At 33.2% G+C, this 17,630-nt stretch overlaps 2 protein-coding genes across 2 annotated transcripts; both read left to right on the top strand.

The window, feature by feature from the left end:
- Positions 1 to 7,999: 7,999 nt before the first annotated feature.
- LOC113521148 (geranylgeranyl transferase type-2 subunit beta) lies at positions 8,000 to 12,262 on the top strand. The gene is made up of 6 exons (XM_026906581.3): positions 8,000 to 8,366; positions 8,823 to 8,940; positions 9,174 to 9,267; positions 9,360 to 9,530; positions 10,012 to 10,165; positions 11,913 to 12,262. The coding sequence occupies exons 1-6, from the start codon at positions 8,173 to 8,175 to the stop codon at positions 12,181 to 12,183; spliced, it is 1,002 nt and encodes a 333-aa protein (XP_026762382.1). The 5' UTR covers positions 8,000 to 8,172; the 3' UTR covers positions 12,184 to 12,262.
- A 465-nt stretch (positions 12,263 to 12,727) lies between these two features.
- Positions 12,728 to 15,799, top strand: LOC113521147 (glucose dehydrogenase [FAD, quinone]-like). The gene is made up of 3 exons (XM_026906580.3): positions 12,728 to 12,990; positions 13,819 to 14,021; positions 14,325 to 15,799. Exons 1-3 carry the CDS (start codon positions 12,846 to 12,848, stop codon positions 15,768 to 15,770), a joined length of 1,794 nt encoding a protein of 597 aa, XP_026762381.2. The 5' UTR covers positions 12,728 to 12,845; the 3' UTR covers positions 15,771 to 15,799.
- Positions 15,800 to 17,630: the final 1,831 nt, after the last annotated feature.

A 17,630-nucleotide genomic window follows, 5' to 3' on the forward strand; every position in this document is an offset into this window, starting at 1 on the left:
TTCGATTTATTTTCTAGAAACATTTAAATTACATTCGATACAGATGTTCGAATTCACACATTTAAAATTAACAAATGACAATTTTATGTTTATAAATGTTTTTTTTTTTTTTATTCATAAATGAAAATATTGTCAAAGAGAAAAGAAAAACAAATATCATATATTTTTTTTTTATATAGACATACACAGTTGCTTTTTTCTCCACAGGTACGAGTATTATTCAAGTCGATTCTGAATTCATTTATTTTATTTACACGAATCCAAAGATCACTTACCTCGGCCATTGAACCCTGATTGAACAATTCAATGCACAGCAGACTCGTCTGTGCATAATAGAATGAGGCTTATAATGTGCATGTTATTATCAAAAGGTGCATTTTAGCGAATGTACATATTAAATAAATACACAATTATACATAGGTACCTAAATCTAATACGCGCAATTTTATTCTTTAAGATTATATTTTTATTGACTGAAATGGAATGATAACGCCTGGCTGGGCAACAGTGATGGATGATAGGTGAGAACTTAGCATAGTTTTTTTTGTTTTTTAATGAATGATAATGGAACGGTAGCCTTGTCTGCGCTAACGGTATTCGCTGGCGAGACACCAGTGAGGGATGATAGGTAAATATGCAAAGGCAGGTCCGTTAGCCCATCGTGATGAATACACCTAGAACTCAGCACAATAGTTTCCAGGGGTGTCTACGTGGATACACGGAGATCGACCTGATGGGGAAATGTGAAAGGTACATTGCTAGCAATGGTACCATTTTCCCCTAATAAATAAGCTCTAGTTCATATATTTATGTTGAATAGACTTTTAGTTATTAAGGCGTCTAAAATGGCTCCAAATGTTTCGTGTAATGTAATACAGGGCTACTGCGTCTTCAGTTCTTGACGTGACTTAGCTTGACACGCTGCCGCCTGTCTACATGGAAGGTGCACACTATTTGAATATTCTTACACGAAGACATGTGCTAGGCTTCTCTGAGTTGCTACAAAAGGAACGCTGAAAATAAAAAAATAAAATAAAAATGTTATTAAAATAAAAGAGACTGTGTCACAGCTATTAACTCCCGCTCCATAACATGAGGCACAAAATGTAAATAATAATAACATAAAAGAACATATACAAAAATAAAATAATCGACGGGTTATGTGTGTGCGTGCGTGCGTGCGTGCGTGCGTGCGTGCGTGAGTGCGTGCGTGCTCCCGGGCGTGCGTGCGTGCGTGCGTGCGTGCGTACGTGCGTGCGTGCGTGCATGCGTACGTGTATGTGTGTAGATGCGTGCGTCCTTGCGTGTGTGTGTGTGTATGTGTGTGTGAAAATGAAAGTCATATTACATATTTACCTTCTAACTAGCTGTTACGTAAAGGACATGCCCTTATACGAGTACTTGGACAAGAGCCAAATAGCCATCTACATTTTGCGTTACGTCTTTTCTAAATAATCCTTTTTGTCCTATTGATTTTTTTACAACAAGAATAGGTAAATATCTGTCTGTAGAAAACAAGATACGATTCATTATTAGCTTTAAAACTACAGATATAGCAATGATGATCGCATTTTTTTTTCTTTTAAGGGTCTAAGAACCAACAGTATTTTTAACTATTTGAGAGCAGGGTACGAAGGGAATTGAGTTCTAGGTTAAAACCAAGACATAAGTTGACATAGACAACATGAGTACGTGATACACGTGCATGCTTGTGTTTACATCCCCTCGGGGTTCCCTTACGAAATTTTTTACTTACGTATAAATGGGAATTACGCACTTTATTCAATATGGCAAAGGTAATGATAACAGTCAGCAATGAATATGAAAAATAATATCAAAATCCCTACCAAAAGGTTGACTGTGAGAAATCACTGTGTCTAATAAAAAGTACTGGCTGCAAACATTTTTTTTTTTGTTTGCGATACTACGTTTATATTTTTTTTTTATACAGATTAGAATGGCAAACAAACTGACGGCCCTCCTGATGGTAAGTGGAAACTGTCGCCTATAGACATGAGCACTATGGACATAACAGAGTATACTGTTTCGCCCATGATACCCCCCATGCGTTGCCATTTTTGAGGACTTAGGTGTTATTCCTCTGTACTCAGTAAATTCACGCCATATCCCACCCTTCAAACCGTAACACAGCCATGCAAACATAGCTGCTTCACGGTTGAAACACGAATGGGACAGAAGTACGCAATCGACTTTTGTACAAAGTTTCCCTCTGTCAAAAGGCAACTGTTTTATAGTCTCTTACTCTTGTACCAGCCCATCAAATACTTCGTCATCATCATCAAATCAACCATTACCTGTCCACTGCTGAACATAGACTTCCTCCATAGACTATCATAATGAATAGTCCCGAGCTACCCGCATCCACTGACTCCTTGCAATGCATTTGAGGTCGTCACTCCATCTAATGGAGAACTGCCCTACACTGCGTTAGCCCATACGGGGTCACGATTCAGGAATCTTTCTTCACCATCGGTTGTCAGTTCTTCGAACTTTAGCTTGTTTATCCTTTGACCTGCCATATATCAAATATTTATTATATTGTAAACAAAACACTTTAGGCACCCACGACTTGTCTTGATTTTTAATTGCTCTTCTTAAAATTTATTTACATTATAATACTTTTTTAAACAGAGACGAAATGGGCTTTTTTCGCTTTTAGTAGTGAAGTGTTCACAAAAATAACAAAATAAATTAAAATAATTAACACAAATACGCGACATTATGTATATTTATGAGTAATCTAATGTTTAATTGATGACTTTTATATATAATTATATATATACAGCGACTATATATATTTTTACGACTACCCTCAAATCAGTGTTGCGGAAAGTAAACAAAGAAGGATCTGCGTTATTTATTGTTTGGGACGTAATACCCAAATATTAATTTGACTTTTGTTATTTACTAAGTACACCTAATACGAATTACCGGGGGGGGGGGGGAGGGATTGTTAGTAATGCGGACTATCAGTCCCATTGCTAGCAATATGCCTTATAAGGTAGACCTACACGTGGTCCCCCCAGAAAACCATCTTGCTGAATTCCTGGTGTATTCATCACGATGGACTAACTGACCTGCCTTTTCATTCTTATCTATCAAGCCTCTCTGGCGCCCCACCAGCGTATACCGTTAGCGCGGGCGGAGTTACCATTCCATTATCATAAATTAAAAAAAAAACATACGAATTGCCATTCGAGATAGTATTATTTTTTCTTTAATACATAATAATATGTCAGCCTAACAGCGATTGCAAATCCGCTTGCCAAGCGTGGCAACTACTGGCAAAAACCCACTGAGGCTGATATAACGATGATATCGACATAAATATAGTTAATATATATTGTATGTGTGTGCGTGTGCGTGTGTGTGCGTGTGCGTGTGTATGTAAGTGTGTCTATGGATAGAGTAAGAAAAAAATTAAATAAACAAATTGTGTTTTCAAAAAAATTATAGCCAAATTTTAAATATGATATATCTTAGTGGCCCTTATCACAGTGTATATTGAGATATTTATACTATTTATTGGGAATACCTGTTAAATATTTACCGAGAGGTAAATACCGTCTCTACTAACTGTAATGTTGTGAAACTTTCAAGTATATAGGTGTTGTTATATGCCAGACAAGATGCTGCGCAACAACTATATTTATTACTTTGAAAGTTCAGAATATATTTTCTGTTTATTTACATAGTAAAGTCGAGCGCCGGGTCGAACGCAGCGTCAACACAATTAGAATTTTCCCACTCTCAAAGAGGTAAACATAAACATGGTGAGTAGGTACCAAACGGTGTTAGATATTGCGAATTAAGACCGATTAATCGAATAATCAATTTTCTAATCAATATATAACATTAAATCGATCCAGCGAGTCGATATTTCAAACAGAAATAAAGAAAATCCTAGAAAAATCGATCTTCAATTTTTTTCCTCATTAATAAGAACCTAATTTATTTATAATCACTTGAATTTAAGTACACATGTAAATTTACAACAATCAATAAATTTCTAAAATAAATGTAAAATAATTAATAAAATAGGTAGTAAAAAAAGATTAATATAATAAAATATCAATTACTATGGTGCCTGTTTTGTTTTCCATAATAAGATTTCAAATTATATAAAATTCATATAAAAATACAAACTCGAACAAAGATCGATTCTTAAGAAATCAATCTATTAAACTTCTATTTTTTCTTAATCGATTTATTAGATTACGATTCGAATCGATACAAAACTCGATCTTTTTCCGAATGAATCACTAACCCTAATCTGAGTCTATGCTGGGCTGCAATTAAGTACTGCCTACATAAAGTCATTCTCATTACATTTTATAATGGTTATCTAGATTATTTTTCAACACCAACGCCTTTGGATTTATAGAGATAGGGTCACCTTCAATGACACGAGCAATCTTGGATAGTTTCAAGTACCTCCAACATTAAACTTAAATAAATTTAATGTTGGTCTTATTCAATCTATGTTAGCTGAACTTAAACCAGAAATTTTTTAACATCTCTGTAAATTATTGATGCCCATTAATTCTTCTCTTTCCGCGTCTAGGGAAAGTAGATAAAGTTTTATTTGAGAAATCAGTTCAGGGTACAATAGGACTGATATACCTGAAGAAGGTAAAAGCCCTTAAAATAATATTAAAAAAACATATATAGGTACTTATCTTGATAAAAAGAGCGATTGTTAGTAATGGCACAGATAACACTATACTAGTAGTAATGGGGAAATTAGTCCCCATTAGCAACAATATACTCTGTCAAGTCCACCTTCACACGGTCCTCACTGAAAATATAATTTCTATTTGTTTTTATTTAACTTTCCTTTTGTTGGTGCAACTATTTCATGTGGAATTTTTTAACGAGCTGTTGAGAGAAAAAAAGTGTCATTAAATGTTATATGATGTTATACATACCATATTAACATCACATAAAATTCAATAACATATTTAGATATGGCTGTGTTTCGGTTTGAAGGGTGGGATATGGCGAGAATTTACAGGGTACAGAGGAATAACAACTGAGTCCTCAGGAATTGCAACGCATGAGGGTATCATGGGCGAAACAGTATACTCTGTTATGTTCATGGTACTGTTCATGTCTATAGGCGACGGTTACCACTTTCCATCAGGTGGACCATCAGCTTGTTTGCCATTCTAAGTTATATAAAAAAAACTTACTACTACCGTAATTATGATTAACGTTGGTTAAAAAGATTTTCGTTAATTCAACATGGTGATCGAAAAAGGCGGGAAACGTTAAACTTGGCGATATTCAGAAGGATGAAACTAAAATTAAAATACTTGATACTGGCAGAAATGGTCGTAAAAATAAAAACCGATTGCCATTTAAAAAAAGAACTATTACATGCATTCTCTTCCAGGCAGCTCTATTTCAGGCCATATCTTTGTTCTATTTCCGATATTTCTAGTAAATTCTCTATGATGAGTCAACTGATCTCTATTCACGCTTGTCTATCATCCGTCACTAGTAGATTAGTGTATATCAACATTAGATCAACATCTTTGAAGATGTTATCATTCCATTTTCATTCATAAAAAAATCCTATCATGATATTATTGCGTTGTACTCGTATAGGTAAATAAAGGTAGATAAGTAAATATATGAAGTAAACACTTCACTTGAGAACGAATGGAAAGATTTCGCTATTTTTTTTATATATTTATATTTTCTTATAACTAACGATTTTTTTTTTATTATTTTTTTTATACAACTTAGAATGGCAAACAAGCTGACGATCCACCTGATGGAAAGTGGTAACCGTCGCCTGTAGATATAAGCAGTAGCATGGACATAACAGAGTATACTGTTTCGTCCATGATACCCCCCATGCGTTGCCATTCCTGAGGACTCAGGTGTTATTCCTCTGTACCCAGTAAATTCATTCAGTAAGACTAGACTCCTAATCGAAAGTCTCTCAGCAAGCTATGGAAAGAACTATGCTTGGAGTTTCTCTAAGGAATCAAATTCGAAGTTAAGTAATTCGTAAAAGGGCCAAAATAACCGACGCAACTCAACGAATTTTTATTACTAAAGAGGCAAACGAGTAGACAGTCCACCTGATGGGAAACGGCTACCATCGCCAATGAACATCTACAATACGAAAGGAAGAGGAGTCCTGCTCAAGAATCGATAATCGTTGAAGCAGACGTGTCTTAACGTGGAGACAGCAAATCTGCAAGCGTAGTGTGGGACAATCTGCAGCTAGAGGGGGGAAAGGGATTGTTAGGAATGGAGATTGACACCCCTATTGTTAGCAATATACCCTATTAGGTCGACCTTCACGTGGTTCCCCCTGGAAACCATCGTGAACAATTCTTATTGAATTCGTCACGATGGTCTAACTGACTTGCTTCATCCTCATCTATCATCCTTCACTGGTGCCCCGCCGGTGTATACCAATAGCGCGGGTGGGGTTACCATTCCGTTATCACTCATTAAAAAAAAACCTGCAACTAGATGGAGCGACGACGTAGAATTGCAGGTAATAACTAGAAGCGAAGTGCCAGAGATTGTACTCAATGGACATGTCTTAGTGGAGGCTTATGTCCACCAGTGGACGGCAAAAGGCTAATTGTAATATTTTTTTATAGCTAAGAAATGACCTTACAAACATAGGATGGTAGCCGGTTACCGTGGTTACATTACGTACATTACTATTACAAATAACTTTTTATGTGAAAAGTAGTAAAAATTAAACCCCTCCCTATCTGATAAATGGTTGACCGGGGAGAAAGGCATTGTTAGTAATGAGGTCTAAAAGCCCCATTCCTGGCAATATATAGGGTATATTATCAGGTCGACCTCCACGCGACTCCTCCTAGAAACCATCGTGGTTAATTCTTGTTGATTTCCTCACGATGGGTCAACTGATCTGCTTTCATCTTCACCTATCATGCCTCACTGGTGTTCCGCTAGCGTATACCGATAGCACGAGCCGGTATCCCGCCATACGCAATGCGCCATTCCGCTTTCACCATTAAAAAAAATAAGTAATTGACTTGTTAGATAGGTAGGACTTAGGACTATTTGTATGTTTATTATCTCTTGTCACTATGAGCGCTCAACCAAGCTAATAAATGATATTAATCCATAACACAGACTTTATAATACTTTATTATATACAGAATTCATAACAGAAATTTTAGTTCCTATATCGTTCTAGAGAGGCAGCGCCAACAGTTGCAAACGAATCAGTTATAAAATCAATCGCTTTTAAACAATATAATAGGTAATTGTAATCTTACTCCCTATAACAACATACAATTAATCAAAATTGCACGACATTTATTGTCAGTCTTCATTTTTGATGTTCTGTATGCATGTATACTAATGCATACATATATTTAAAAAAAAACAATTCGCTACAATAATTTACCCTTTATTAAGTTAATAGATTTTTTTTTCTATTTTTTTTTTTTATTCATTTATGAATAGTAAATTCCGTACAAGAAAATATAATATCAAGATTACTGTATTTTATATTCGAGTCAACAACAAATTACTTGCATTTTGAAAGCAAATAAAAATCATAAAAAAACCTAGCCTTCTAATCATTTTATTAATTTAGTTTCCTCAAAAAAACTATAACATCAACTATATGTGTTTATCGAAGTTGGCAACACTGACTATGTCAATTTATATCTGTATTCAAAGCCGTAAAACATATTTCTTTATCAATTGTCAATATTCATTTTACATGCTGCACATCACTAGGAATAAAAAACATTTGTATGATATCTATGTAATCAGTTTATTTAATTTGTAAATTTTACAATATGAAGTATAGAATAAAAAGTATGAATAACATAATAACTTTCGATCGTAATATTTTAAACAGAGACATATTATAAATAATTATACAACACTATGAATTGTTTTTATTGAATTGTTACTATTAGGTGGTTGCATAGAATTACTTATATATACAATTGTATTAACATAAAGGTAACACCGACTCTTTATAACTTAGTTATGAACTCTCATTATTTTAATTCATTTTTAATTACCACATTCTTTGACTAAATGTTTATTCCTATAATACGGTGATGATTTTTATATTATAATTTTATTACACAGATTTTATTTTTCAATAAGTTACCCGTGTAAGTAGAACAAATGTCTTTTAATACCAAAGACGTAGTCCTCAAAGAGGACAGACCAAAAACACTGCTTTTACAAAAGCATTCAGACTACCTCGCAGGGTATGGATTAAACAAAGACGATTACGAGTACTGTATGACAGAACATATACGAATGTCCGGAATTTACTGGAGTCTAACAGCTATGGAACTTATGGACCAAACTTCAAGGTATGTACAATTTAAGTACTTACTATATAAACTTCTATAAAACCATTTCTAAGAAACTACTCAGTCAACTAATAACCACGTGGTACAAGAACCACTGACCATTTTATCTAACCAGAATCAAAAATGTATAAATATATTTTTATGTGGGTATTTAAATAATATATCTATATACAATCTTTGAGATATTTTTCAAAGGCTGTTTGAACTTCGGCTTGGAATAAAATACAAATAGAAGAAACTCATAGAACTGGAAAAGTGGGCAGCGGTGTTTCCTATAAAATTAAACTATTAATTTACTGCAGGTACCAACTTTCTTGTCAAATAAATAATACCCGATCCTTAATCAGCAGCATATAAAGATGACTTTATGAATTATTTTAACAACTGAGTTACTAATACTGCTGCAGTTTTCATTATGAAAATCAAGTCATTAATAAATTGTTTGCTTGTTTTCAGAATGCCAAAAAGTGAAATAATAGAATTCATTACATCTTGTCAAGACACGGAGAGTGGGGGTATATCTGCTAGTATTGGGCATGACCCACACATGCTGTACACTTTGAGTGCTGTGCAGGTTAGTCTCTAGATTAAAAAAACCTTAACTCAATGTAATGCATAAAAAATGAATATAATATAATAAGTAAATGAACATTAGTTTTAAAAACAATATTTTTTTTTTATTTGATGCTCTAAAATACTGAAAATATTAAATCATGACACCTTTGATTTTATTCCGTATTGGAATTTTAATTTATTTTTCATTTTAGTTTTTATTATTAGATACAATATAAACATTATTTTTTACAGGTATTAGCAATGTATGACAGAATGGATGCAGTGGATGTGGATGGAATTGTCCGATTTGTTACATCGCTGCAACAGCCGGATGGCAGCTTCTTTGGTATCTTAATTTTTCTTTTAAAAATAACAGATTCTATATTTTTGAAAATGCCATATAAATTTTGATTTATAAATAATATTTTCCTAACACAGGTGATAAATGGGGAGAAGTGGATACACGATTCTCCTTCTGTGCTGTGATGTGTCTGTCATTACTGCAAAAACTGGAAGCCATTAATGTCAACAAAGCAGTTGACTTTGTGCTCAGTTGTATGAATTTTGATGGTGGTTTTGGATCTAAACCGGGATCGGAAAGTCATGCAGGTCTGTAAATTCTTGATACTTTTAATATATATAGAACTACAATCACTATATTGTAGACTAGTGTAGTATTCATATATTATAATAGCTTTAATAGGCAAATATTTTGATATTTTTGATTACATTATTGTTCTTAAATCTCTATTTTATTTTAATTAATATATAGCCCGTCTAGTAATATAGGCTATATATTATATGATATATTCGCCATGTGGTCCTGACAGAAAAAAGGCCATCCTTTACCATGGGTGTTGCAAGAGGCGACTAAGGAAACTTAGTGGTCAAGGGATGGGCAGTAGCATCTCTTTTAAAAAAACATCTCCAAGGCCTAACTACTGTACTAGTATTGTTGCTACATATACAGTAAGAATACAGTTTGCACTCTCTATGTTGTTACTCATGTCTATAAATGGGGGATTCCATTTTCCATTAGATGGGTTGCCAGGTTATATGCCATTCTAAATTATTTGAAAAAAATATCCAGGTCTGATCTACTGCTGTGTGGGCACATTGTCAATCTGCAAGAGAATGGATGCACTGCATGCTGATGAACTAGCATGGTGGCTGTGTGAACGACAGCTGCCCAGCGGTGGACTTAATGGCAGGCCTGAAAAACTGCCAGATCTTTGTTACTCATGGTATTTATTCCTTACTCATTACACTCATTTAATAAACTAACTATCTATAAAAGATATAAATTGCCCCATCACTGGTTTCTAAACTTCGAATAATATTTTACTTCAGACCGTAATCACTCTTTTTGCATACTGAAGTAAGGATTAAGATGGCACGCACCATTTCTATTGTTCGCACAGTTCTCGACAGTCATGATTGCTGATACCTGCCGCTTGGTACCTACCTGCTTACTTTACTTACTTACTGCTACCTGTTACCAACTTGGTACTATTTGGGTTCAAACTACCCTCCCAAAATAATTGTATGATTTTTTTTTGTTATAATGCATAATTTACAAATATGTGCATTTTGTGTTTATTTTATGATTATAATCAATAAGTTACATCATGTAATGTAAGTTTTTTATGTTGTGTAGATTTATAGATACTTGTATCTCTATTTTAAATGTTTGAAGGAGTGTATATTACTCGCCAAACGATTTATGGCTGATTGTAAATTCTAGGCTTACGTACACTGGAATTTATTATATTTGTAAACACTTATGATAAATAAAGAACTTTTGAAAACAACAACAATAAACTAACTGCTTGAATAAAATTTACTTTTAAAATTGTCAGGAAATAAACTAAATAAACCTGAAAAATTATATTTTGAAAAAGTAATAAAAATTAAAAAAAATTAACTTGAATTCATGTAATGAATAGTTAATATTTTTTTTTTTTAATATAAGTATGGAACTAAACTACGAGGTTTGTCCGGAAAGTACGTATAAAAGTTTTTTAAAAATTTTATTTTACAATTATTCAGGTAAATCAATTTTATCCCCTTCAAAGTACTCCCCCTGTGACATAATGCACTTGTGCCAACGCCGTTTCCACTGTGAGAAGGCTCCTTGAAAGTCCTCTGGTTGTAGGTTTCTCAGCTGCCCCGTCGTAGCTTTTTTTATCTCATTTATGTCCCCCAAATGCCGCCCCCGAAGTACCAATTTGGTTTTTGGGAACAAGAAGAAGTCACACGGGGCCAAATCCGGCGAATAGGGGTGGTGTTCGGTCACCGTAATGGAATTTTTACTCAAAAACTCACGGACAACAAGAGAGGTGTGGGCAGGGGCATTGTCGTGGTGAAGAATCCAACGCCCCTCTCGCGCCAATTCTGGACGAACTCGTGCCACACGAGCTTTGAGGCGTCTGAGCACATCGACGTAGAATTTTCCATCAACTGTCTGGCCTGGAGGGATGAATTCTTGATGGACAATCCCCCGAACATCGAAAAAAACAATCAACATTGTCTTGACATTTGAGCGGGATTTTCTTGATTTTTTTGTTCGTGGTTCCCCGGATGTCTTCCACTCTTTGCTTTGGGATTTTACTGTTCTGAGATCGGCAAAAATTTCACGGCCATTCTTGCCGAGTTTCGAGAGAAACTTGATTACGACGCGCTGCTCTTCAACGGAAGCGGGCTCCATGCCGACGGGGTTTCGTTAAGAGGTAACTTCACAGATGGCGTGACAAGCCAGTTCGCACCGCACGGCGGTCAGACCAGAACTGAAGCATTGTTAGGGACATAAGGAAGGGGTCCTGCGCTTACCTGGCCTCCCCACTCCTCTTTCTCGCATTCCAGAACACTTTTATACGAACTTTCCGGACAGACCTCGTACTTCACATTCAGAGATGAAATTTAGCATAAAAATTACAAAAGTAATATAGATTATTTACTGAAAACAAACTAAACTTCCCTATATTTTTTCAGGTGGGTTATGTCTTCACTTTCAATGCTAAATAGGATACACTGGGTAGATAAAAATAGTTTAGAAGAATTCATCTTAGCATGCCAGGACGCTGAGACTGGCGGCTTCAGTGACCGACCTGGCGATATTCCGGATCCATTTCATACACTCTTCGGTTTAGCTGGACTGTCTCTGTTAGGAAATAGTAGCATAAAATTAGTTAATCCAACCTATTGTATGCCTCAAGAGACTATTGACAGACTCAAATTAGAACCCCAAGTATTGCATGTTTAATTTACACAGTATTTATTTATGACATCACTTTATATATAATTTCAATTGACATTAAAATAAAATTATGTAAGTTTTAAAATGTTTTTTTTAATCGTACCCCATATAAGTCATTCCACTATACCAATTTAAATTAAATCATGAACAAAGACTAAATATGGTCATCTAAACTGAAAATCTTGATTTTTATTTAAATCAAATTCTTATTTTTATTTTAATTGGCTAATATTTATTACCCCATATTCTCTATTCTATACTAGAATATTTTATACTATATTGGACGTTTAAATATCAACCCCTGACTCATAACAACGTCAAAACTCTCATAAGATCGTTTTAGCCATTGAACTGTTTTATCTCTTTGGTACTAAATTCCTAATTTGTTAAAAAGTGAAAATAGTTAAGGTTTATAGGAAGTTTTAGTTTTTATGAACAGGTACGAAAGGTAATTGTTATTTATTACTGATAAAATTATTAGATATAGCTGTGTGTATATACTTCCTTTACCTTAATGCATATTAAAAAAAACAATTTGTAAACATAACCTAAAAATTTTCTTTGACATTCAATTTTTGACATTATCTTGTATTCTCATATTATTTTTCATTTTTATTGTAATTCGATGAATTTCTTCATGTTATTTTTACCAATACAACAGCAAAAAAATGATAGTACTACATTATTTACAATTTATTATCCTAAGCATATGCATTAATTCATTCACTTTATATATTTATCTTGTTTACTACACTGATCTTTTCTCGTCTGCGTTATTTCAAGACATCGAACCAGAATACGACTTTATTATTGGTATTATTAATTTAATACTTCTATACTAATTTTTATTTTCTTAATTTTACAAATTGCGTACCACTATCATAAAATACACTTATCTACACCCGATGCCATTTTTTATACCAATCCTAGAGGATAAAATATTTAATAATAACGATATATAATATAAAATGTGTTGTCCTCAAAATACTTCATCACAAGCTCAGATTTAATTTTGAAGTGGAGAAACAATTTTTTACTAAAATACTTCTTACCTTTGTTATTGTTTTTAGTCCTTCTAAGTACCTAATTTAGTTTTTAAGGTTAAAGATTATGAAAATATTTGTATGTATGTTTTTGTAGATATGTCTCATTGTATAAATCTGGTCCTGGTTTTGATTCTCGATTGAGTCAGTTTAGAGAATAACACATTTAAATTAACTCAGATCTGGGTATCTTAGGTTGTGCCCTCAGATGTTAATTGATTAGTTTCTAATCAGAGAAGATATTTCAATTTAAACTACTGATGTGATTTTGTGCCATATATTCTCAAAAATTATCTCATCAGTATGGCTTAACACACCTTTGGGCATATATGGGAGGTATATACCCAATGGTATATACCTAACATAGTTTGTTATCTGTTGTTGCTATAAGTTCTCTCCGATTATTATTAATAACTAGTGATGGGGCCTGGCTTCACACAGAATCATTGAATTTTCGAATATAATATATAACATTTTAAAAATATTAAAATAGGTTAAGCAGTGTTTGAGTTTTTTTTATCAATCACACACATATAAATAATCATTTAAAACTTTCTTATTTATAATATTAGTATAGATTGCTTAAATATGTTCTTAGTTGGCTCTGGGACTGCAGGCTCAGTCATAGCACACAGAATAGCAACAGAAACGAATTACACTTTCATTGTACTTGAAGCGGGGGCCAAAGGGAATGTGTTATTTGAAATACCTGTACTTGGACCCCTTTTGCATGGGTCCATTTATGATTGGCAGTATGAGACTGTGCCACAGGAAAATGCATGCTATGCTTTTAACAGTAAGGTATGATGTCCATTTTCATTTAATAATCTCTAAAGTATTATTATGTCTATAATTATTTTCAATTAATAAATGGTGTCACAATTATTTTTAATTTAATACCTACACAATAATGAAATTTTTCATTTCTTTTTTACACAAAATTTAATGTATGTGAAACTTGTGAATCCATATGTGTATGTGGTTTTAAATAGACAAAAGTCTGAAATAATTTTCTTATTAACTGCACTGAAAATATACTTCTTAATAATCAGAACTAAAAATTAACAGTCTTTTATTTATATTTTTTTATTTTATATTTTTCAGAAATGCAAATTGTTCCAAGGAAAAATTATTGGAGGCTCATCGAAACTCAACAACATGGTTCATGTAAGAGGCAATATATCACATTATGTTGATTGGTTCCATGGAAAGTTCAGTCATGCATTTTTCCAAAAACAATTTGAGTTTATTGAAAATAACATTTTGAATATAGATGAGATACAGTATCAAAGTGAAATGACCAATGCTGTGTTAGAAGCAGCTAAAAAATTAGGATATAATGAAATAGATTTAGAAAGTGCAAACGGTTTTAAAAGAAGTAAGGTCTCTCAAAAACATGGCGGAAGATGGTCCTCCTCTGACAATTTAGATATGAAACATATTGTGACTAATGTTTTAGTTGAAAAAGTTTTAGTAAAAGAAAATGTAGCTTATGGGGTGGAACTTTTAAAATCAAATAGAAAAATGGAAGTGTTTGCCAGAAAAGGTGTAATCTTATCAAGTGGAACATACAACACACCTAAATTACTTCAGCTTTCAGGAATTGGTCCTTCAGAATTACTGAAATCATTGGACATTCCAATTATAGTTGATTTACCTGTTGGTAAAAATTTACAGGATCATGTAACAACAGGACTAGATTTAATATTATTTAATAAATCACTTTCTGTAAGCATAGACAACATGCTGAACTTATTTCATGCAGCAAATTACTTTATTAATGGCAAAGGGCCATTTACAACGCCAGGTTGTGAAGTAGTTGGTTTCATGTCAACAACAAATGCAGAAACTCCTGATTTGCAGTTCATGGTGTTGCCAGTCGGAATATCATCAGATAAGGGTAGCCATTTCAAAAAAAGTTTAAGCGTTAATGAAACAGTATGGAACAACTATTTTGCTAAAACCTATGATTGGCATACGGCTACTATTTTACCAATAGTATTACATCCAAAGAGCAAAGGGCAAGTTTTAATACAGAGTAAAGACCCCAAAGATGCTCCGTTGATTGATCCAAAATATTTATCAGTTAAAGATGATATAGTCACACTAATTAGAGGCTTAAAACTAGTAAAACAATTCATTGAAACAGATGCCATGAGGAATCTTGGTGCATCTATAAATCAAATGCCATTTCCTGGGTGCCATAATTATGAAATATTCTCAGACAAGTATTGGGAATGTTATATCAAACAATTGACTTTAACAAGTTACCATCCAGTTGGTACATGTTTTATGGGGTTACCATATGCAAATACTACTGTTGTTGATACATCATTTAAAGTTGTTGGACTGGAAAAATTATTTGTAGCCGATGGTTCAGTGTTGCCAACATTACCAAATGGAAATATAAATGCAGCTATAGCAATGATGGCTAGTATATTTTTTGATATAAACATTAAAACAAAGACTGACGCAAAGCTTAGTAGAACAAATATTTGTAGTAAATATGAGTTTATACATGAACTTGTACATAGCATATGTGTTTTGTAATAAAACTGTGATATTATTAATGATAATAATGTTGTGATTGTTTGTTTGGAACATTAGCTGAACTTCGATCGATCGAGTATTTTACGATCAACACGATCCATGGCCGTAGATAGTGGTGGGGGGGGGGGGATCATTGAGTGGCAATGCCCTATCTTAAAAGGCCCAATGCCCTACCGTAAAATAAAAGACCCCAAAAAAATTAGATTCGCTTTTTCGAAATCAGTTAATTATGACTAACTAACTAACCTGCATTCTCACCTATCATCTTCCACTGGTGCCTCGTCGGTGTATACCGATAGCGTGGGCGGGGTTACCAATCCATTTTTACCCATTAAAAAAAATATATATACATTCCCCATTAGGTTGCCGGGAAGTGGGATTGCCAGTAGTTGCCACGCTTGTATACATAATAATTGCATGCGATACAAATTTAAATAAAACGGTTATTTATGTTTAAAACTTTATTGAAAGTAGTAAGGACACTTCTAAAACATGAAATTGCGTACAAGACACTTTGAGCCTCGTTACCGAAACAACCATTATGTAAGATAAATTATCTACATTTCATGAAAATTCTTATATTAATTAGTACTATACTCTTAATTTAAATTGTAGCTGTTCTATGACAAATACGTACTATTGGTATATACAAATAAAATTAGGTATTAAAATGTCATTCAAATGTTACCTGTCTGTATAAATTTAAAAAATTACACGTATTTGAGTGATTATAAATAGCTGTATACCTACTCACGATAGCTTCATATAGTACCAATTAGTACTTTATCCCGAACATTTAAAGAATATTTTTCATCCATCTAATAGATATTAAAAAAGATCCATTCTGTATCTTTGGATACTTTTTACTTGTTCCTTCAAAAGCTTACAGTATTGAACTTACTATAAACACAAACAAATATTATCAATGCATTTTTTAGTTCAATCTGACCTCACTAAATTGTATGCCCTGCATTATAAGTTTTCTAGTAACATCTACTCAATCGTATCGTAAATCACTAGGACATGAACCGACTAACCTCTGTAAAAAGTAATCTTAAATAATAAATTAATGCCACATAAGGCAGTGAGGTTGTGTATTGCATGATGCACCTTTGTAGGTACCACTGTCTTACCCAAGACTATTGAGGGAGTGTGGAAAACATAGGCAAGAGAACACATTAAGAACGCTTTGAAAGCAGAGATAACCAGTAGCTTATGTGATAAAACTAAAGTTGCCACTAGTTTAGTTTAGTTTAGAAATTATATATATATATATATATATATATATATATAATAAATTAGTATATAAGCAAATACAAGCGACAGTACAGGTAATATAAAAATGACATTTCAGGAAAGAAATCACCTATTTAATCAATGAAGTACCTACAAGTGAATTCGAAATCGTTAGCATTGTTTAAAAAGATAGTTCTTGCACTGAAACTAAATATATTTTAAACAGACGTGCCATCTAAACAAATTACAAACAAATCTAGTGATGGAATCGTTACCGTTAACGAATCCATGTGATAAAATGAGACAGAAACGTGCGCTGTCTTGTTCTTTCTAAACTATTGTATTGATAGATTCGTTTATACCTTGTTTAGGGGAACTAGTTCGAAAAAAGACAATAAATTGCATGCCTTTTATACGTACTAGATATAGCTGTACATAATTTAAAAAAAATAAAAATATGAAAATTAAAAATTTTAATTTCGATTTCACCTGTATAATACTCGTAATATTACTTTTGTTTGCATTTAAAATATTTTGAATTTAAAGTAAAAAGTTTACGCTAAGGAACCAAATACAATTTCACTGCGTTTACGTATTAAATAATAATAAATAAAAGCAATCATT

Source organism: Galleria mellonella, unplaced genomic scaffold (genome assembly GCF_026898425.1).
Source record: "Galleria mellonella isolate WM207_F2 unplaced genomic scaffold, CSIRO_AGI_GalMel_v1 utg139, whole genome shotgun sequence".
Taxonomy (NCBI): domain Eukaryota; kingdom Metazoa; phylum Arthropoda; class Insecta; order Lepidoptera; family Pyralidae; genus Galleria; species Galleria mellonella.

Bases quoted from the DNA above. Each gene is read 5' to 3' on its own strand.
- LOC113521148 (XM_026906581.3), top strand. From the start codon at position 8,173: ATGTCTTTTAATACCAAAGACGTAGTCCTCAAAGAGGACAGACCAAAA. The intron at 8,367-8,822 runs GTATGTACAATT...GCTTGTTTTCAG, and splicing joins CTTATGGACCAAACTTCAAG to AATGCCAAAAAGTGAAATAA. The intron at 8,941-9,173 runs GTTAGTCTCTAG...TATTTTTTACAG, and splicing joins ACACTTTGAGTGCTGTGCAG to GTATTAGCAATGTATGACAG.
- LOC113521147 (XM_026906580.3), top strand. From the start codon at position 12,846: ATGATAGTACTACATTATTTACAATTTATTATCCTAAGCATATGCATT. The intron at 12,991-13,818 runs GTATTATTAATT...ATATGTTCTTAG, and splicing joins AGAATACGACTTTATTATTG to TTGGCTCTGGGACTGCAGGC. The intron at 14,022-14,324 runs GTATGATGTCCA...TATATTTTTCAG, and splicing joins GCTATGCTTTTAACAGTAAG to AAATGCAAATTGTTCCAAGG.